This window comes from Strongylocentrotus purpuratus, unplaced genomic scaffold (assembly GCF_000002235.5).
Source record: "Strongylocentrotus purpuratus isolate Spur 01 unplaced genomic scaffold, Spur_5.0 spur5_scaffold_1, whole genome shotgun sequence".
In the NCBI taxonomy this organism is placed as follows: Eukaryota; Metazoa; Echinodermata; class Echinoidea; order Camarodonta; family Strongylocentrotidae; genus Strongylocentrotus; species Strongylocentrotus purpuratus.
In genome coordinates this window covers 23629605-23652310 of record NW_022145594.1, presented here as the reverse complement: position 1 = coordinate 23652310, position 22706 = coordinate 23629605, and the positions used below count along the sequence as shown (strand labels likewise).

Sequence of the window (22706 nt, the reverse complement as noted above, 5' to 3'; positions counted from 1 at the left end):
AAAGTGTAAAGTTCTTTTTCCCCCTACATTATATCTTCTTCTTTTTTAAAGTACATAACAATAACAAGAACGTGATGAAATTGTACATATATCGATATGACCAATATGATAACAGATTATTAATAACTAGTAACAACAACTATTATAGTCTACTAAAGTGATGGCTTTCGATTGGCTGAGGCAAATTTGTCAAATAAATTTATCATATGTAATTAATAACACGTTTTAAGAAACAGGGCCCAGGTATTTTAATAATTGTGCTGGATCATTAGAGGTGTCACGGCATGATAGACAATGAGAAGGCACTACCATTATCAGTTAGGAATTCAAAGGCCTAAATCAGTCTTTTAACTGCATATACTACCCTATTAAAAGACGTACGAACCCTACATAATTATGATCTGAAGATGCTGAATATTTTGACAGAAACCTATTTCTCAATACACATATTACCTCCATCATATCCTTGTCCTAGACTTATAGCCTTACAATGGGCGACGCAAAGTTCATGTATATCACCAACGTCCTGTTTCGAAAACCAATTCCAGAACTGCATATGATTCTTATATCTAGCTGCATGGGAAAATTGAGAGTACTTATTCCTAGTTGAATACCATTAATTTTTACCTCCATTTCACAGGATCTTGCCCTGTACGGGGAATTCACAATCAAAGAAATGCTGATCTATTTCGCCACACTACACAAGATGAGCAGGAAGGATGCCAATGCTAGGGTAGATTTCTTACTGGATCTGCTCAATCTGCCCTTCAGGAACAGAATGGTAGCATATCTCAGGTAAAATAAAATACAATACAAATGAAAGACAACTGTAAAGATTCCACAATATAGTAGGAGGACCCTTCTGACTGAGGTAAATTACCAAAGTCACGCAAAATTGTCGATTTAAATTCCACATTTTAGTGTTGATATCATGTGGAATTCTCCACTTGTGTAGATTCATTAATCTATTTCATTTTTATTTATTGACGCATGAAAACAGACCTGCAGGATAGGCTGAAAAGGGCAGTTGAGGTTTAATACAATATATATAAAGGCATGCCATTAATAATCGTATAAACTATCAGACAAAAAATTATAACAATGATAATTATCATAAATCAGGTTTGTTATGAGTAGACAAAAGAATCTTTTACATTACCTCACACGCTTCTGTTTCAGAGTTTTCAGATTTATCACGCATGTAATTAGACAGAAATTGTCTTTTGAAAAGTCGTTGTGCAAAAAGGTTGGACAATTATACTCTTTTTTTCCCCAAAGACATAAAACCCATTTTCGTGTGGCAAAGAAAACTATTTAAAGACAGGCGACGATTGCAAATTCGATTCTGACAATAAGATTACGAATGTATGATATCATGTGATTTTTTTGGTACACTTTGTAAAATATTGTCCAGTGGATTTTTGCGATCATTTCTTTGTGATTATTTTATTTTTAGTGGGGGCCAGAAGAGAAGGGTGTCCTTTGCAGTAGCCTTGGTCCAGTCGCCTGAACTTCTCATTTTAGACGAGCCAACGGTGGGCGTTGATCCACTCCTCCGACAGAAGTAAGCAGACTTACGGGAAGTTGCGACTGATTGCATCTTGCAAAATTTGCAACTGATTATTTGCAAGCGATTGCAACTCAACTTTCTTGCAACGCCTAATTAGTCTCGTAAATTCCTTAAGATATTGTTAGGATTAAAGGTATTACAACATTTTGGTATGAGGTCATGAATTTGGTTCAAATGAACATATTGGAAGCATATGAGATTTTACAATATTCAATAATCGTTGTCGCGGTTGAAAGTCTAAAAGTCTCGAGTCTAAAAAGAGAAAAATGTAGGTAATAAACTCTTTATGTTGTATAGCGCCCTCAATACTGATATTACTTTAGTTCTAAAACAATGTTTCTTGACTACGATCGACCAATTTGATATTCCCGTTTAGAAACTATATATTAGTACTGCATATATTGAGATTTTCATGGTTGCTGCTAGCAAGGATTGGCCTGAGGCGCCATTTGAAATATTTAAAATTCACCGGGAGCACCGGTAAAATTTGGATTATTCTATTTCGCGAAAGGAGAAGTGTTTTAGGGGCTACATTTTTTAGTGCTTATAATACATCCACAGGGGCATCCAAATATATCGAAATTTAAAGAATTACTAAAAATCCAATTTTCCCCAAAACTTTGTATTACCTTTAAAGTTTTAACAACTAGATCTAGCTATTATTCCCACTCTCTCTCTCTCTCTCTCTCTCTCTCTCTCTCTCTCTCTCTCTCGCTCTCTCTCTGTTTCTCTCTCTCTCTCTCTCTCTCTCTCTCTCTCTATCTTACTAATGCAAGCAAGTTCGTTCAATGCAAATTTACAATTAATCGCAAGACTTAGGCTTGATTTGGGGATTTGCAATTGATTGCAACTTTCTTGCAACGCCCCATGAGTCACCTTCAAGGGTTTCCATGCGTTTCTCAGAAAAGGGGCAAACGAGTTGCAGATTTAACGGAACACTAGTCAAGGGAACCTACGGCTTTGATACGTATACAAGGGAAAACACTTGAGTGTTCCTAACCGTGTCTCATCATGATAGCTCGAATAAAGCTGATATTATAATATTGATGATGATGATGATGATGATGATAATAATAATGAGAATAATAATAATAATGATAATACCCATAATGAGAAGAATAATTATAATACAAATATTAATCGGCGCTTTGTTTTCTCCTGAAGATTCATATAATAAGTCATATATAGCAAATAAAACCTCACTGAATGATGGTTGTTGATTGCAGGATCTGGGACTATCTCCTACAGTTTGCACAGACAGGAAAAACAACCATCATCCTTACAACACATTACATCGAGGAAGCCAGAAATGCTGACGTGGTATGAACAAAACTTAATCAATCTTTTAAAGCCCCACTGTAGGTACTTGCTCCCTCTATATAGAAAACTTCCCCAATCGGTGCCTGTTGGTGCCCCGTGATCCTCTTTTTCATATGTTAGTTGAAAGCTGAGTTAATGAGATAGCCACCTGTCAGTGACCTCGCTGTGTGGTCTAATCCCTTCTGGCCCATACGTTGTCTCTAACTTATATAAATGGTAATGATTATAGCTGTCAGTTTATATCGTTCATTTTCTATATACGGATATATTCAACTGCGCATTGCAATATCGGAGGAGAAAAAGCAAGAAAAATGAAAAGTTATGACACTGAATGAGAAAATGAGATTATCTTCTTCTTCTTCTTCATTTCTTTTTCTACTACTCTTTCTTCCTCATTTTTCTTCTGGTCCCATGAAAATCCAGCTGACTATGACCCCCAAATATCCACAGATCTTTTACACTATGGATACGTCCCACTTGTGCATTTTAGAATAATCACTGTCGAAGTGATGGGGGTGCTTCATGAATACCTTTTATTTGCCCTCTTGAGAAGAATACTTCCACCTGTGGATCAGATAAATGTACCGTCGGTACATAAATGAATACTAATCACATAACTTTCATGTGCAAGATACGAGTATTCGTCTCAATGGTTTTACAATTTGGGAACGAATGACCTTTATCTGCATATGCGCAAATCCTAATTACGAACTCGCTTATGCAGCTGCAAATGGGCTACATTGTCGTCTGTTTTATCCCGTTCTACATTTTGTTGTTATTCAATTTAATGCCATATGATTTATTTTTTGCTTATGTTAAACGTATATTTAGGGCAGACCTGCTATTTTTTGGTTGAGAGACATTCACGTTTGAACAGGGCAAAAGCTGTCAGAGGAGAAGGATTGCATAAACTTGTGATGGCCACAGCAGTGCAGCTAGCGCCACCTAAGTGAAAGAAGAAGAAATGTTTTATGTATATGGAAATAAATGTTGTTATTCTCCTGTTGATTGAATATTCTTTTATATGACAGAAATGAAAATTAAAAAAACACAATGCAAACGTAACCTTTCAATCTTTGTTTCCTACCACAGGTTGGTCTGATGAGGAACGGGAAACTTCTGGCTGAGGAAGACCCCCAAGTCCTGATAAGGACGTATAATTTTCCGGTAACAATTCCAGCATGAAAACATTAAGTATTAAGAGGTGCCGTGGTCGATTGGATACGTCACCGGACTGTGGATCACAAGGTCCACGGTTCAAGTCCCGCCGCGGCACTAATGTCTTTTGGCAAGACATTGATCTGCATTTGCTAAACTCAACCCAGATGATGTAAATGGGTACCTGGCAGGCATTAATTCCCTTGAAATACTAGAGCGCCGTAATAGCAGCCACGCTACAAAGCCAGGGCAATAGTCGGGAGCGCCAGGAGTGTCAAGTCTGACAGATATGAGCGCTATACAAGAACTCAAAATTGCAGTAGTAGTATTAGGATCGACTGCACGATCTGAATATATATTTTTTTATTCATTCGTGCAGCCAACTCCTAGGAGTTTGTTTTTTCATGAGAAATATTTTCCTTTATTATTAACATATTTCTTTGATTTTTTTCCTCAACATCTGTACCCATTTCTTTCTTTCGTGCATAAGTCTACAATTAAACAAAGTTTTGTTTTTGTTGCTTTTTGTTTCAGACCTTGGAGGAGGTTTTCTTGAAGCTCTGTATGGCCGATATAGAAGGAGATGATGATGAAGTAAGATTAAAATATTTTATGAAATGAAAATAATCTTAATGATATACATTTATAAAGTGCAGAATTTATGCAAATATATTCTACTGCTCTGCAAAATATGTGCCCTACGGTTCGATTTAAAAAGTACTGCACGATGTTTATTTCCTCATTTCTAATGGGATTCATAGGTTCATATTATTTAAAGACTTAAGGGTAATACAAAGTTTTGGTATGGGGTCATGAATTCGGTTCAAATGAAAATTTTGGAAGCATATGCGATTTTACAATATTCAGTGATCGTTACCGCGGTTGAAATCGAGTCTAAAGTGATAAAATTGTAAATAATAAACTCTTTATGTTGTATAGCTCCCTCACAAGACCGATATTACTTTAGCTTTGAAACAATGTTTATTGACTACATTCGACCGATTTGCTATTCCCGTTGGAAATTATTTATCAGAACTGCACATTCTGAGATTTTCATGGTCGCAGCTACCATGGAATGGCCTGAGGCGCTATTTGGAATATTTGAAATTCACAGGGAGCACCGGAAGTGTTTTGATTATTAAATTTCTCAAAAGCAGAAGTGTTTTAGGGGCTAAATTTTCTAGTGCTTATACAAAATCCACAGAGGCAACCAAATATATCAACATTTTAATGAATTACTATCCATCCAATTTTCAAAAATTTCCCAAAACTTTGCATTACCTTTAAGGTGAAACGCTAACACAAGTCAAACTGCTTAAAGATACTAATAATTATAATGATAATGATGGTAATAATAATGATAATGATTAAAATAATAATATAGTAATAATAGCAATAATAAAAGAATAAAGTTATTTTTGTAGTAGGTGTCATGTGCCCGTATCCTACTAAAATTTAAATTCGATGCTAGGTTTTAGCCAAAGGGAAGTTGGTCTGTAGTCTAAGTATTCCTGTCAAACGCGATCTTAGACCAAGGGATACCTACCTTAGAGTTTACTTTAAAAGCTAATACAATATCCATCGTTCTTATACATTCATATATTAATAAAGTATACATATTTATGAATTACATTGGAAATTAATACCTTAAAAAAGTGGCACTGTTGTGTCACAAGAAGAAAAAGTAGGATGAGTTGGCGAAAAGAAGAGAAAGATGAGGAAGAATGAAGAACAATGAAAGGAAGTAGAAGAGGAGGAGTAGAAGAATGAAGAACGAGGAAAGGAAGCAGAAGAGGAGGAGTGGAAGAAGAAAACAAAGAAAAAGAAGAAGAAAAGAAGAAAAAGAAAAGAAGAAAAAGAAAAAGAAGAAGAAGAAGAAGAAGAAGAAGAAGAAGGAGAACAAGAACAACAAGAACAACAAGAACATCAAGAAGAACAACAAGAACAACAAGAAGAAGTAAAAGAAATGCTTGCTTTCTAGATATCACCATAAAACTGTCGTTATCATCGTCAATCTTACTTATCATTGAAAAAACAAACACTTTATTACAGGTTTTCCCGCCCAATTTCATCAGAGTTGCATCCGATTTAACGATGCGATCATTCAATTTCGAGCGAATTTGAATGATCACCGAGATCAACATTCAAAAAGCTAATTAGTTCATTCAATTTAATTGTATAAGCATGCGATTTCATGATTTTCTCACATAAACTTGTGAAAAGCGCGTTCAAATTAAAAATGCAAGTAAATGCATTCAATTTCGCACCTGCACCGCCCTGATGAACGTTAGGGTATTCAAATTGACGAATAGGCAAGCATTTACAGCATTTGGGCAGTCTTTTTCTGTTACTGTTTATATTCTTTGCAATCTGCATCCCTTTGAATAAATTATGCAAACTTTATGTACCTTGAAATGGGACCTTTACCTTATAGTGAAATATCTCATTCATCTGACAAACCGTCATGTAAACAAATTATGATTTATAAGCATTCTGTAAGTGTTATATCCATACTGCTAGGGAATACAGTGAAACTGGAAGAAAAGAAATATATAGAATATGATAAAAAAAATAAACATTATGAAACTTTAAGAATGAAAATTAAGTTATATAATTAAAAACAGTGAAAAAAATAAATTTGACGTGAAAAGATTGCGGTAAAAATTAAATAGAACTACAGAACTTGTTTATGTTGATTTAATTTGAACGTTCAAAGTGCGAAGGTGTGTTCCTATAAATGAAATTGAAATTGGTATTAAGCACGAAATTGAACGTCTATCCAGCTTGCGCGAAATTGAATGAAAACTTAGCGGCACTAAATTGAATGGATTTCTCTCTAAATTGAATGAAATAAAATTTAAAAGGAATGATATAAAATGAAATTAAATACTCAAAGAATGAAAATGAACCATGAGAGCAGAGAGTTGATGAAAACCGTTCGAACTTGAACGCCTATTCATGAAGTCGAATGCAACTCTGATGAAATTGGGCGGGAAAACCTATACTATCACGAAAATAAGTCTTGTTTTCATTTTTGTTTGATTGAATCCCAGGACGACATTCCAACTAGCGTGCGAGCAGCCAGCATCTCAGAAGTCAACGAAAGGACACGCCTAATTTCAGAGTCAAGCAGTCACGTGACTCAATACACCAATCAGGTTTACGATGACGTACCTGCCATAGCAAGCGCCCCGCCCAATGGTGATGCGAATCAACACGCCAATGATGACGTATATGAAGAGATCTCCCAACGCAGGGCTAATGGGGGCGTGGCTCGCTCAATGTCCACCATGACAACAAAAACTGAAACTCCAGATTATCACTACGGTTAGCATCATAAAGTTTGCTTCCTTTATCCAGCTACATTCATATCTCATTAAAGGACGATTTTTGTTTTGCTCTGCAACTTCTACTTATTATAATACACATTTATATATTTGTTTGAAAAGGTTTGTCGATAAGAACACATTCTCGGCCAGAGGGTCGAGTTACAGATTCTTTTACAATCATAAATAGGAAAAAAAATCTGACCTTTCTGATTGTGTAATCATAGATATACCCAATTATGAATATGGTTAATGTGGTCTCAGACTTCGATAAATCAAATCATTGACTAGGGCAATTTTGATAGAAGCCAACTGTATGTCCCGTAGAAACTATGTTCGGATTGCGTACACTCTAAAAAATGAAATGTTAAATCACCATTTAAAAGAGCCGAGGAGTGACCACTCTTTCAAAATGGTAGATTAACACTTTGAACATGCTGGATCCAACACTATAAAGGTTGAATCTAGCAGGTTAAAATGAACGATCTGACATTTTGAAAGAGTGGTCACTCCTCGGCCTTTTTAAAATTGACAATTTCAGTTTTTAGAGTATATTACGTCATTGTCATTCATACATTTCTTAGGGTGAGGGACAAGGCTATTTCTTCTTTTTTCCGGATCACAAATTCCTCAAACTTTCACAAATTTGTTTCTCTAATTTTTCTGTTTTTATTAAAACCAACTTTAATATCAGGGCGGACTTCCCCTTTAAACTTTTACCCCAGGTTCTTTGTTATTAATCTACATTCGCCACTCTCCACCCAGGTGTTAAACGGGTATCGGTAGGAAGGAATTCCTTGAATGCCGTGAGCGCCGAAATCGGCTGCCTAGCAGAGCCGGGGTAAAGGTCGGAGCGCCTTGAGCACCATGCATGGTGGATATGTGCGCTATATACATATCCAATATTAGTATTATTATTGAACATGTCGGGATAAAAAAAAAATTGAACATATATCTAGATGATTGGCTTTGGGTAGCAACAATAATTATGTTATTGATTACATGAACGCAATAGATAAAATCGTCTCATGTTAGACAGAAGGGCGTCCTGTGTTAAAGACCGTCAATTCTACTGGGCCAGAAGGGATAAGACCACACATGTCATCAACTCAGCTCTCAACTAACATAAGAAAAAGAGGATCATGGGCACCGATTGGGGAAGTTTTCTTTATAGAGGGAGCAAGTAGCTACAAGTAGGACAGTGGGGCTTTACAGTTTGTTAGTTAACGCTCTTAAAGCACTCAACGAACGAAATACATGATGCTATTACACCTTTTTCTTTTTTACTGACTGTGTAAAGATATTTGAAGATCTTTATCACTTGCATGATAAGGATTATTTTTTAATGTTATTTTCTCAGTTTGATATTATCACAATGTACATTGGAAAGAAATGTGTTTTACAGATTTCGGATAAAACGTATTACTGTGACATTTTTACCCCAGAAATGCCGCCGTTGAAATACACGGATATCTTTCCAAGTCTACTCAACATGTGGGCCCTACTTATCAAGGATCTACTCAAGCTGGTTAGAAACCCAGGGTAATTAATTTCATTCCCATAAATTCCATTCCTGTGTAATGATGTTTTTCTCGAAAAAGAGGTTGGGTAAAATTTACCGAATATTCGGTAAAAGGGGAGCATGCATGTTGTTGGGTAAGATTTAACCCTAACTTGGGTAAAATGCACCCCAAACTCGGTCAAACTTACATAAAATTTAAATTGAGTAAAGATTTACCCCTAAAACATGCATGTTGCCTGTCTGTATCCAAAATTTTTGATAACTTTTACTCAACTTTTTTGTATAGGTACTAGAAACTTATCAATAATATTATTATGAAATCAGTTAGTATCCATAAACAACCCTGAATTCTTCGTTAAAACGGAAATGGGCGAGAATGGATTAGGGGTGATGTAAATGGGTACCTGGCAGGAATTCATTCCTTGAAATGCAATAGAGCGCCGCAATGGCAGCTATGCTAAAGCCAGTGTAAAAATCGGGAGCGCCAGGAGTGTCATTGTCAAGTCTAACAGAAATGAGCGCTTTACAAGAACCAAATATACTTTCATATGTAACGCGATCGCAAGGACTAATAAACTAAAGAGCATCGTCAATATCCTATTGTACATCCTATCAAAATCATGTTTGGACTACATAATGCTTTATTGTAATGTTCAGCCATTCCAATAGGTGATCGGCAAGGTTAATGAAATGGAGAAGAAGAAGAAGAAGAAGAAGAAGAAGAAGAAGAAGAAGAAGAAGAAGGAGAAGAAGTAGAAGAAAAAGAAGCATGAGAAGTTTAAGAATTAGAAGAAGAGGAGGAAAAGAAGAAGAAGAAGAAGCAGGAGAAGCAAAAGAAAGTAGAAGAAGAAGAAAATAATGAAGAAGAAGAGTAAAAGATGAAGAAGAAGAAGAAGAAGAAGGAAAAAATAATCTTCATTTTATTTGTTTTTCGAAAGTCATTCTTATAAATTATGCCCCCCCCCCTCTTTGGTTATCATCATCGCGATTATTGTTCATCTCTTTTCTTCTCCAGTCTGACGCTCTTCCAATTCCTCCTGCCCGTGGTTGAGGTATCCCTGTTCTTTCTCGCCATCGGTGGCCCGCCTAGGAACCTTGCTGTAGCTGTGGTCAATAACGATGCCTACGCCGCATTCAATCTGAGTGACATCTACCTTAACCAGATAGACGATTCAATGATCTCCCAGGTGATGCTCATTCCATTGTCTGTAATGATAATAAAGATAATAATAATGATGATAATATTAGTAATGGTAATAGCAATAACAATTCCGCTTTTATATAGCGCTTAATACATCAATGATGTCTCTAAGCGCTTTACAGATGTACTATTACCCCGGTCATTGGATTCAATACTGTGTGCACAATCTCCACTATCTGGGGAGCATTTCAGCCAATATAATAATAATACTAATAATGATAATACTACTACTACTACTACTACTACTACTACTACTACTAATAATAATAATAATAATAATGATAACCCTAAGGCTACGGGTTGAAGCTTGTCTTCAGTATGCTAATGAGACAAAAACAGCATAGTTCAAGCTGAGATATTGATAAAATATTAATCATAATATTAATATTAATGATGATGAAAATAATTACAATAATTATGATAATTGATGTCTATAATAAAAGATGATGATGATAAGTATATGAATAATAATGATAATAATAATAGTGAAGTAATAGTAGTAGTAGTAGTAGTAGTAGTAGTAATAGTAGCAGTATTAGAAGTAGTAATAGTAGTAGTAGTAGTAGTAGTAGTAGTAGTAGTAGTAGTAGTAGTAGTAGTAGGAGTAGTAGTAGTACCAGTATAGTAGAGTAGTACTAATGATAACAATTATAATACATATGTAATAACGTTCTATTGGTATCGCGCATAATAATACATTTTGTATTATCTCTTTATTTGAACTCATATATTTGATGATTTAAAATGCAAACAATAACCTCATATATATTGTCAATGTTCTAATTCAGCAGAATCTGAAACCTCCAGTTGGCCGTTAACAATAATATAATTTGGTATTATTTGCAAAGGGTAGCTAGGGCATTATAAATACTGAGACAATATAGGTGCCCGCTATTAATAGAGCAGGAGGCCTAACTAGACAGGTGGCAACTGTGACAGTTTGGACATTCAGAGTGGAGGTGACTGTGTGTGGTATAGCGGTTCGTTCATGAAAGGTAGGGATTCGAATCCCACCCCGGCGTTAACGTTTATCTACGTGCCAAGATCCAGATGTAAAATGGGTACCTGGTAGTTATTGGGGTAATAAGAATTCGAGGGGGGTGTTTCACAAAGACTAAAATTGACCTTAAGTTGGACTCGACTATGGCAGGCCGTTCATGCCACTGGTTGCTCTCACCGTTGGTCTCTCACCATTTTGATCTTTAGATAGTATTTTTCCCTGCAATAATGAACTATCAAAAAAGGTAAATTCTGCAGATTTGTGACCACGATTTGTACGTCCCTTCAGAAACCAATGTCAGGAATTGTTAGAGGAACAAGTGGCATGAACAGCCTGCCATAGTTAAGTCCAACTTAAAGTAGATCTTAGTCTTTGTGAAACACCCCCTGGTCCCACAGGAAAAGCAGGAATAATACAGACGTGGCTACCCTGGGTAAAATTATGATTTATCATTATAGAAATTAATTTAAATTTCAATATTTTGTCGTTTTGAATCTTGGATACAGAAACCTGTCGATACATACGAAGAAGCCTTTGCGGATATACGCCAGAGTGGAAAATACTGGGGAATCATTGAGATACCAGCCAACTATTCTCACTACCTCATCCAACGGTATGATTTAGGTTACATCTGTCTTACATCCGTTTGTAACATGTTAATAATTTATTCAAATACAGGTACGGTTATAGAGCAATATTTTTTTTTGTGTGTGGGGGGGGGGGGGGGGGGGGGGGGGGCGGGGGAGGAGCGTTGGGGTCTTTGCACTCATTCTCTTCATGTGCCTCGCTTAGATTTATTTGTAATTAAGATTTGTTGGTAGGGGCGGTGTAGAACAGCTACTTTCCTCATAAGCAAAAATGCATACTGTCAATTACGAAAATTGTTACATTGCCTTTTTCAGTCAATTTTAAGACCATAAAACCGGTTTACTAACGTAGTCAAAGATATGGATTTTTATTCCCAGGGGACCATATGTGACGAGTTATTTTATTAACATGTAGTTAATAAATGAACTACAATACCTGGAATCCAATCTGCAAAAATTACTTGTTGCTCTGTCAGGCAAGCCTTGGGAAAGCTTTTAAAATTATGCATAAAATTGTAATATGTTAGTAAACTGGTACACTGATGAAATCCATTTTCTACAATATACAGTATGTTTATATCAATTCGATTCAGAGCATCTTATGCTCGCCAGGACATCGTATAAAATAAAGTAATTCATGGAGCGAACTCCGTTTTAGTCTTAGATGAAAAAAAAATCTTGAAATTTAAGAAAAAATCTTGAAGAACGCATCACTTTCTGAAGTTATAAAATGCAGATATATGTTTTTTTTTTTGTTGTAACGCCAACCGTTGTTACCCGATGTAGTGTGTGTGTGTGTGTGTGTGTGTGTATTGGGTTTTTACAGACGTGTATCAATCAGATATGATTATTTAAGTCTGGGGACCGACCTTTAAACGTCACCATCCGAAATACGTGACTCAGTTTCGAACCTGCGTCCTCGGCTGAATCAGTTTGTAACTTCCACTTTTAGCTGGATTACAGGCGCACGCCACAACGCCGAATTATTGTAGTTTCTAAATGGACATTTACTTATTTCTGTCTCTACCTTTCATTTTCAGTGTAGTCCAGGGTAATGCCGTTGACAATGTGACACTGTTTGGCAGTACGGTCAGAGTCACGATGGATGCCACGAGTAAGTCCTATACAATTGTTTGGTTACTCAACATTTATTGTCCGTTTATCTGCTACCATTACCATATATCAGTTTAGTAATTTGACCACTACTTTCTCTTAGTTTATCTTGGTATTGTATTGATGGAAAAGAATTATTTTGTTCATTTGTATTACCTTCTTGTACTTGTCATACCTGTTCGTTTGGCTCACTATTGTATATTTACTTGTATTCATAACTGTATTGTATAATTTGTAAACATGATCAGTTTTGGTCCTTGGACCTTTGAATCATGTATAAGTATATGTCTTTTAAACCGAAATAAATAAATACAATAATATTAATAAACCATTCTTATATAGCGCATATGACAAAAATTAATTTAATTCCCTATGCGCTTAGAAAAAAGAAAAGAAGGGATAATAGCAGACACTATGAATATGACGGACAAAGAAAGAGGACCAAATAAACAGTTCCTTATTCGACCCTCAACAATTGCTGTGGTAGACAAAAGAACATCCCTTCACCGCTATTATGTAAAAATGTGTAGAACAGGTGAATATGCATGTGCCACCTGTTCTACACATTTTTACATAATAGCAGGGAAGGGATTTTCCTTTGTCTACCTAAGGAACTGTATATTTTGTCCTCTTTCTTTGTCCGTCATGTTCATAGTGAGGCATGAGGGAAGAGACGAGAAAGAATAATTGCTTTGTCATAACATTGTACAAATTTATCAGACGAACAAAGTCAGTTAGAGCAAGTACTGTATAATTCTACATATCAGTGAATAGCCTGTTGCCTGTGAAGATCTTCTCAAAGCTTTATTGAATAACATCCATATCTCTTTAGATTGATCATTAACGTTGCTGCTATCAACTCCAGTATTCAAGCTTCTGATAGTTGGCCTCTGCATTTATTTGTATTCCTTGATTTACCTCCATACTTCAAGTTTTTAATTATATCTACGGATTTTCCTTGTGTATTCCAGTTGTCACATTTTATGTAAATCAATTATATTATATATTACTCTTGTTGTTTGAATATTGTGTACTTTTTATTTTTCAAATGGATGTACATGTAGAAACATCTGCTAAAAGTTCTGAGAAGATATAAACTTTATCTATCAATAATAAATTACATTGCCACCGTCATTCGATGAGAAGAAGTAACGAAAAATTATTCCAACTTTAAGGGCAACAGTACATAAAAGGGAATAAAATAGAACCTTGTGCAACTCCATCTGTCACTACTTTCAAAACCAATTACGGTTATGTGCTCCCTTTTTGAAAGCGTTACCTCGATAATTACACTCATGATTTTTGTTTAAATGCTTAATATGTGTTTTATTAAAGTAAATTAAATTTATGTCTTAAGTCTAAGATTGATAAAAACTAGATTGTGGTTAAAATACATTGTTTACGTGTCATCAACTATTGATGAAATTCAGCTATTTTAGCATTTTAACGCCTTTTCATAATTCAAACCCTTAAATATCAACTTTAGTTCTAATTACTCTTCCATTTCTTATAATTATAGTATGATTATTCATCCAAATCTTTCTTTTTCTCTAAATCCCACCCTTCTTAGATCAGCAGATTGCAGTGTCTATCCAGACTGCTTTATTAGCTGCGTATGAGGTAGGTCATTTTGAAAAACCTTTTTACATAGATATAATGCAATGTACTCTTATTAATATTGATCTATAGCGCAAGTGTTGTAAGAGTTCATTTAATGAATAAACAGAGGTTTAAATGATCCTTAGGTAAAATTGAGTGTAATGGAAACTGTGGAGCGAAGAGGAATACAAGACCCTCTTTTGTTTTGAACGCCTGTAAAATGGCTTTTTATCTAACAGCAACAAGAAGTGTAATCATATATTTGTATTTTCTATAAACATTTCAGGGAATTGCAATAGGCTAGACGGATTGAGTGATAATTTCTTTTTAAGTAGACGTTTTATTCAACCTTGAAACTTGTTGATGTTCATGATGATGACAAAATAGCATCAAAGTCCTCTTCAAAATCATTATGAATGCATAAAGGCAAATAAACGAAATATTTCAAAATATTCAAAACACTTGTTGATATTTATTTTTGGTTAATTATGGCAACATCTCTGAAGTATTTCGTTTGTATGTAGTATGATGTTTCTGTTTCTTGCTGGTTTTAAAGTTTTTCGTTGTGCTGTATACTGACACAGCTGAGCAGGGTTATCAATCCGTATCATTATGTTTTCTTTTGCGTTGTATAATATTGATAATGATGATATACTGATATTGAAACTGATTAAAAACAAGTAGATAACAAGAATAATGTTGATGATGATAATAATAATAATAATAATGATAATATGTTTTAACAACATTGATAATAATAATAACAATTACACAACCGGAAACCAACACACCAACAAAACAATAATGATAAACAATAGATGTAAATAATTCGAACTTTGTTTTTCTTTCTTTAGTCTTTTGTCGATGTCGTCTTGACTAGTATAGGAGTGAACCCAGCTGTTGCACAGATTCCTATCGCTGTAAGTAGTTTTTCAAAAGTGCAATATTTTTCATTGAACATTTGTAATTTGTTGTCAGGTCCTTTAGGAAAAAGTAAAATACTATATATTTAACATCTGTAATGTTGGTCAAATTCTATTTCACGCATTTAATGTACATGTACTACGGAATTATTATATATAAGAAATTATATATAATAATTAAGTGACTTTGAATAAATCACGTCCTTTTCAAAGTATATCATTCATTTAGTATCTCTAATCTTTTCGTCAAATTCTGTTTCAAGTATTTGCTATATTAAATGATGTTATATTACTTATTAGGGGAATTAGATTGGAATAAATCAAGTCATAACTTCATATAAATATTCTTGGCACAGAATGCATGTAGTACAAGTGGTTTTAGAAGTTTTATTCCGTCCTCTCCATTTTGTAGTCATGTTCTATTGTGTGTTGTATTTATTCCTGATTTTGTATTTTGTATGAATTGATAATACAAGTATGTTAATTGATGTTACATTAATTGAGAAACAGCCGGAAAATTATTTTTAAGCCATGTAAATGTGCATGATCAATAAAGTTTAACTTGAACTTGATAACGACCGACACTAACTTGCGTTCAAAGATTTTGAGAAACCAAACCGTCAATTTCAAACACTTTGATCAACCATCATATTTGAAACTTCTTAGTATGCTATATTTCGTGACAAATTTACTCAACCTACCCATAACCCATCTAGCATTTCAACTATTTTCATTTTCATATAATATTATGTTCTCTGTTCAGTTCCAAGAACCAATCTACGGTGAGGTCGATGCACCTTTCACCAATTTCATGGCTGCCGGTGTTATTTTAACGTAAGCTTCAAAGAGTGGGTTCACTTAAATCATGATGGAGAGGAAGTATTTGAGAAAATTTATCTCTCTCTCTCTCACCCTGTCTTATCCTCTCTCTGTCTATTTTCTCTATCACATTCTCTCTCTGTATCTCTCTCTCTCTCTCTCGCTCGCTTTCTCGTTCCTCGTTTTGCCTTTCTCTTTCTTTCTTTCCATTTCTCACTCACATTCTCTCTCTCTCTCTCTCTCTCTGTATCTCTCTCTCTCTCTCGCTCTCTTTCTCGGTCCTCTTTTTGCCTTTCTCTTTCTTTCTTTCTTTCTATTTCTCAGTCACATCCTCTCTCTCTCTCTCTCCCTCCGAGAGTCCCTATCTCTCCATGAATGTTATCCCCCTCTTTCTCATTGATTTGTGTAGGTGCGTGTGTGTGTGTATATGTGTTTATGTGCATCACAATGCTTATTTTGCTGCACAGTGTCTATGACATGCTTTTAGATATATATGAAAATAAATGTATATTAAATTGTATTGTACTTTACTTTGTACTTGTTTGCATTGCCATGTGATAGTTTAGGCTGTTGAGCTGCAATTTATTTACAATAAAGAGGCTTTCATTTAAATTAAATTCAACTATTGCACTTGATAAGCCTACATCTCACTAGTTGATGAAATATTGATTATATGTTATATTGCCAATACGATCGCAAACAATTACTAAAAAAAAAAAATAACATTAAAGTCAATTTCAAATAGCTTTGTGCGCTACCTATTGGAATGTGTAACAATGACAATGATACATTACATTATCCAAACACAATTTGTATAGGTTTGCAAAAGGATATTCAATTAGCCATGAAGTTGATTTCTGTAAAGTCTTTGTGATCCTGTCAATGACATTTAACTTACAACATTTATGCAGCATACATTTTAGAAAGAAAATGAAACAAACGATAAACTTTGAAGATGGTTCAAAACCAATCTTTTCATGCAGGGTCATATTCTTCCACGCGGTGGCTTTGACCTCAATGACCTTTGTCGTGGAGAGGAAAGAGGGTCTACTGGACAGGATCTGGGTCGCAGGTTAGTCATTAGGGACTTTTAGATTTACACGACAAGAACGTGGATTGCCCTTTTAAGACAATGTGACGTCCTTTTAAGGCACTGGCAGTGACGTCACATTGCCTTAAAAGGGGAGTCCGCGTTCTCGTCGTGCAGAATCTAAAAGTCCCTATTATTATTTTTATAAAACATTCCCTCAGTCATCCCATCACAAATGAGTAAATTCTCTCATCGGTGGCATGCTAGCCGCGGGGAGATGGGGGTTTCAAGATAACTTATTACAAATTACGACCCCTGTAGCCTTAAAAAGCTACAAAATGTGCAATATTTAATAACACTGGTTATCGAGTTCAAATCGATTAAAAAGTACAATATTTTTTGCGAAATTTGCCTTAGTGAGCCCTAACTTTTGTTTGGGCCCTCGAAAATTGGAAAAATCGCATTCCCCCCTCCCCGTAAGGGGGGGGGGGGAGGGCCTTCTCCAAAAAGGGTAAAATTAACGTGTTTTTAAACGTTCCCCCCCCCCCCCCCCCGTGGATCTGCCACTGTAACAGCAAAGCAATCGGGTCGGATTTTTATGCTAGATGTTCGTGTATTCCCATATACATCTTTCTGTGTACAGGGCTGTAATTTTACCAAGACTGGGTCAAATTTCTTTTCATTTTGATGATTCCAGAACCTTGCAGTACACACCAATACCAGAACTCAACTTTATCTTTAAGCCCATGGTGTCGGGCCTATACCTACCCGGATTTCCTTATCTTCCTATGCTCACTACTCAGCCACTATACATTATCTACCAAAATTGTTCGGCACATGTCATTTATTTGTAATCTTGAACATTCAGTGTACGGTTTCGTTGGATTCTGTGAGAATTGATTTTCTATATTTTACCAGAACTCAAGTTTATCTTTAAGCTAAACAAGTCACACGCTCCTCTTGAAAATAATCATGAAATTCTTCCTTTTTAAAAACAAAGCAAAAAAAATCTCAAAACAAACCATATTTGTCAAATTCACGAACATTTAAATATTTTCAAACATCCCCGAAAATTACCACCTTTTCGCGAAATTTCGAAGTATCCTGCCTACACGAAGTGAATATGAAGTGACGTCACCACCAGACATGCTTTCTCAATGGCCAAAGGTGGGGGAAAGGGAAGATGGGGAAAAAGAGAGGAACAAAATAGAGGTGTATGGGAACATGAAAGGAATACGCTTTGACCTCTCCTAGATCCCAACCTAATTAATAACCTCGTTAATAATTTTACATTCTGCTCCGAGTAAGACAAATGCCCCACCCTCTGTCTTTATATTTTTGTTCTAAAGTCATTACACTTTGAATACTCCAAGAAGAAAAAAGGTCGTTCGTTTGAAAGTTAAACTATTGACCTCAACCCAAAATCTTTACCACCGAAATTTTCAGCTGTCCTTTTTGAGAGAAGGTTTAACTTTGAAGCATAATAGGGACTTTTAGATTCTGCACGACGAGAACGCGGACTGCCCTTTTAAGGCAATGTGATGTCCTTTTAAGGCACTGGCACAGACGTCACATGGCCTTAAAAGGGCAGTCCGCGTTCTCGTCGTGCAGAATCTAAAAGTCCCTATTATCAATACAGTTGAACTTCCTTGATTGTGTTCTCGTTTGTGCAGGTGTTGGACCAGGTGAAGTAAGCATAGCTCACGTCATGACTCAATTCATCATCATCTCGGTCCAAATCGCCCTCGTACTCGTCTTCACATTCGCGGTCTTTGATGTAAGTATAGATGGTATAGGGGATGGGAAAATGCGTAAATGAGAAAGAAGCTTATACCATATAAGACTTGTAATCAACTTATACCGTGTGAGATCTTGTAATGGTCTTTTACCATAATGGTCCGTAATGGTTTCATGCGGTTAAATTAGGTCCTATAGTGGTCTTGAACAACATGAGATCGATGGGACAAACAGCAACAACCCCTCCTTAATTATCCCTCTTGGCCGGATGTTTCTTCAATTTGTTGTATTCTCACCCCCCCCCCCCCCCCCCCTCCTCTCTCTCTCTCTCTCTCTCTCTCTCATGTTGAGCCTATAAGCTCTCTTTCAATTGATCTTTTCCTCCCCCCATCCCTCTATCAAAAACTTCATCTTCTTAATCTCGTTCCTCTCCCCTTTTTTTTTCCTGTCTCCCTCTTTCTTCTGAACCTTTGTTTCTGTCTGCTCGATAAATAATGATGCATCTATTTCGAACTCTATTTAGATTCCGAACGAGGGTAGTTTGTTCCTCGTCATTCTGATGATGATGTTACAAGGTTTATGTGGAATGGCTCTTGGTCTACTCATCTCGGCCTTCTGTGACTCGGAATCCACAGCTATTCAACTCGCCCTCGGATCTTTCTACCCCCTTCTCCTCCTCAGTGGTAAGGCGCAGCATCAAATTAGCACAGTCCGTTCATGGTATCAATTTTGAAAAAGAAACAATTAAGGGAGGGTGCAATGAAAAATGAAATCGAAACAATGGAAGAAACGAAAGTTATAATGTATTGATGTTTGGCATAAACTTAGCAAATCTATTGGAGATCGGTCGCCCCTGTTCCTTCTGAAGGGAATGCTAACCCGAACGAGTAGACAATTCGACGTTAGGGACTTTTCGTTTTACACGACGAGAACCGGACCGCCACGTGTGACATCCTTTTAAGGTAATGTGACCTCCTTTTAAGGCAGTGCCCATTGCCTTAACACAATGGCACACGCGGCAGTCCACGCGCTCGTCGTGTAAAACGAAAAGTCCCTATTGATTTAGACGGGAAATATTTTGTACAGCAAGCCCTCCAAGATGGCCACTCATCATATTTGCATATATTATAACAAGTCCAACTAACCCGCAATGCCACTTGCTCCATTTTAATTTGTATATGTTAACAATCAAATTTAAACTTCAAGATAATTACAATTCTTACAATTTGTTGCATTAGTGTAGTTCACTCTTCCTCTCTGATTCGCATCTCCCTTACCTCTTTCTAAGTTTACCGTATTTAATACAATGGTTTTGTTTCACGTTGTTTTGGTTCGTTTGATTTGCTTGTTTCTGTTTGTTTCGTTTTTGTTTGATTCATGTGCTTGTTCTTCGTTTGATCGCTCATTTGTTTTAATAATTGTTATAATTTGACAGAAATAAGAGTGAAATGTTACCTCTTTCTCTATAACAGGTGTTGTGTGGCCGATTGAAGCCATGCCCGAACCCGTGTATTACATCGCACTTGCATTGCCTCAGACTTTGGCTGCAGAAGGCATACGAGCAATACTTGGACGAGGTAATGTTTTATATCAGTATCACCGAATTTTTTTCTTGCTTCCTTCTTTTTTTACTTCCTTAAAAATTCAATATTCTTCTATATCTATTGACTTAATTTCTACTTCAGATACAATCCCTACAAGTGTGTACAGTGGCGAATCCATGGAGGAAGGTGGGGGGGGGGGGGGTGGGTGTGGCCCCCTGGGGAAAAAAACGTGTAAAAACACATTAATTTTACCTTTATTGGGAGATGGGCCCCCACCCCTGGCGCTCAAGGGGGTGGGGGTTCAATTGTTCAAATTTTCGAGGGCCAAAAAAAAAGTGCTCACTACCCCCTCCCCCCTCCCCCCCATCATTCGCCCCTGATTGTGTAAGTCCTAACATTCTGCATTTTCTTTTTCTTTGTCTCTTCTTCCTTTTCTTCACTTGTCATCTTCTGTTCTATTCAACATACATTACATTTTGTATTAACCTTTTATGTTTAGATGATTTTATTTGCAATTGTGATGACAAAGGAAAACAAAAGCAGAGAAAAGGGGGAGAGAAAGAGAACAACAAGATAAAGAGAAAAATTAAGAAAATAAGATGAGAGCGAAGATAATAAGAGGAGGAGAAGGAGTGAAAATATTTATTTCACAATTTATTATATCCCAGTCTAGTAAATCCGTAGTTCGCAAATATTTGAACCATTAAAAGCTAACGAAAATGGGCGTAAAGAAATCTCACTAGCATTTCTTTCTTTCTTTCAGGTTGGGACATGAGTTACTTTGAGGTCTGGATCGGCTACCTAACCACAACGGCTTGGTGGTTAGTGCTCCTCACTCTGGCTACCATCGTACTCCGAGTTAGACGATAAACCGGCATCGAGCTCTACTTCAAGTAATACCGTTAGAGTGTCACGCACGCCCCCAACGATCAATGCTGCCTTAATTGGATCAATCAAAAAACGCTCTGTAAAAACAATTCATAGGATTGAGCAACTATCACTCAATTGTACAACAAGAAACTACCACATGCTGTAGAATCACCAGGAATATGTCAATACGAGATGGGAGGGGTCAGACTAAATGCATGAACACTTTAGGGGCACTTCTTCTTTCTCGATCTAAAATAAATATCCGTCATTTCACTGAAGCAGAAATGACTCCAGCCCCCATTCTTTTCACGCGATTTTCCACTGGGCATAAAGAAATGTTTATACTTTAAGAGTATATGGAAATCCTTCCAGCCCTTGCATGTCCAGAAAAGGAGGGGGATTTTTAGCCGTGTAAATGCTTTTTTTTTAACCTCTTTAAACAAATGTGTATTCTGAAATATTTCTTTGTATGTTTGAGATTCACATGTTGTAGAACGACCATTACAAGTCTCCCTTTTTTCACATGATTCAAATATACCCTCAAGATTATCTGTATGTATTTTTTTAATTTTTTTTTTATGATTGTTTTTTTATGTGCAATGTATTATGACAATCACAATATATGTTTATTCATGAAATTTCAGTAAAAGTGCCACTACCTAATTTTGTAGATGGTTTAAAGATGGCAATTTTACTTTGATGACCTTCGACAATTTAAATAGATGCAGCATATGTAGCACATGATGCCCAGTTTGTATCTACCAATTTATTTTGTTGGTCATGACAAATTAATAATTGAGGCGGATACAAGAGTTAATTATTATACCCATTCCGGTTTGGATTAAATCTGAAAAACGCTGTATATAACTCATTTTTATTTTAATATGTCTTTTTTAGTGTATGAATACAGTTATTCACTCATACATTCCATGTTTAGGGTAAATGTGCATATCGTTTATATTGACAACCAAAGAATTCATATCATGAACAAAAATTAAAATGTTCATGGATATGAATAAATATAAAACTAACATGATAGGACATATTTAGAGCTACTCATTTGCTGGGGATGGTGGACACGTAAGCTACAAAATGCAATAGTTGTATGAATCTAGTTATTCCCTTTTACATTCCATTTTAAAGTAAATGTGCATATCGTAATATATTTTGAAATATATACAGAATTATATACCGCATAATATACCGCACTATATACCGCATATGAAGATTGAGATTCTAGGCCTCTGATTGGTCATAAATGCATTCATGAAATATGCTTGTGATTAGTGAATGTATAACGAATATTGTCAGGGCATAGATCTGGGGACGGTTTCATAAAACTTTTTATCTATAACAACTGCGACAAATTTGCTCTCAGCCAATCAGA

General features: G+C 35.9%; 1 protein-coding gene across 1 annotated transcript; it reads left to right on the top strand.

Moving 5' to 3' along the window:
• Positions 1-4587: 4587 nt before the first annotated feature.
• On the top strand, positions 4588-22260 carry LOC589868 (ABC transporter G family member 20-like). Its single transcript, XM_030977844.1, has 14 exons — positions 4588-4642; positions 7102-7375; positions 8820-8916; positions 9912-10083; positions 11604-11710; positions 12725-12798; positions 14368-14417; positions 15251-15316; positions 16083-16153; positions 17122-17210; positions 18842-18945; positions 19429-19588; positions 20378-20482; positions 21213-22260. The coding sequence occupies exons 1-14, from the start codon at positions 4613-4615 to the stop codon at positions 21317-21319; spliced, it is 1506 nt and encodes a 501-aa protein (XP_030833704.1). The 5' UTR covers positions 4588-4612; the 3' UTR covers positions 21320-22260.
• Positions 22261-22706: the final 446 nt, after the last annotated feature.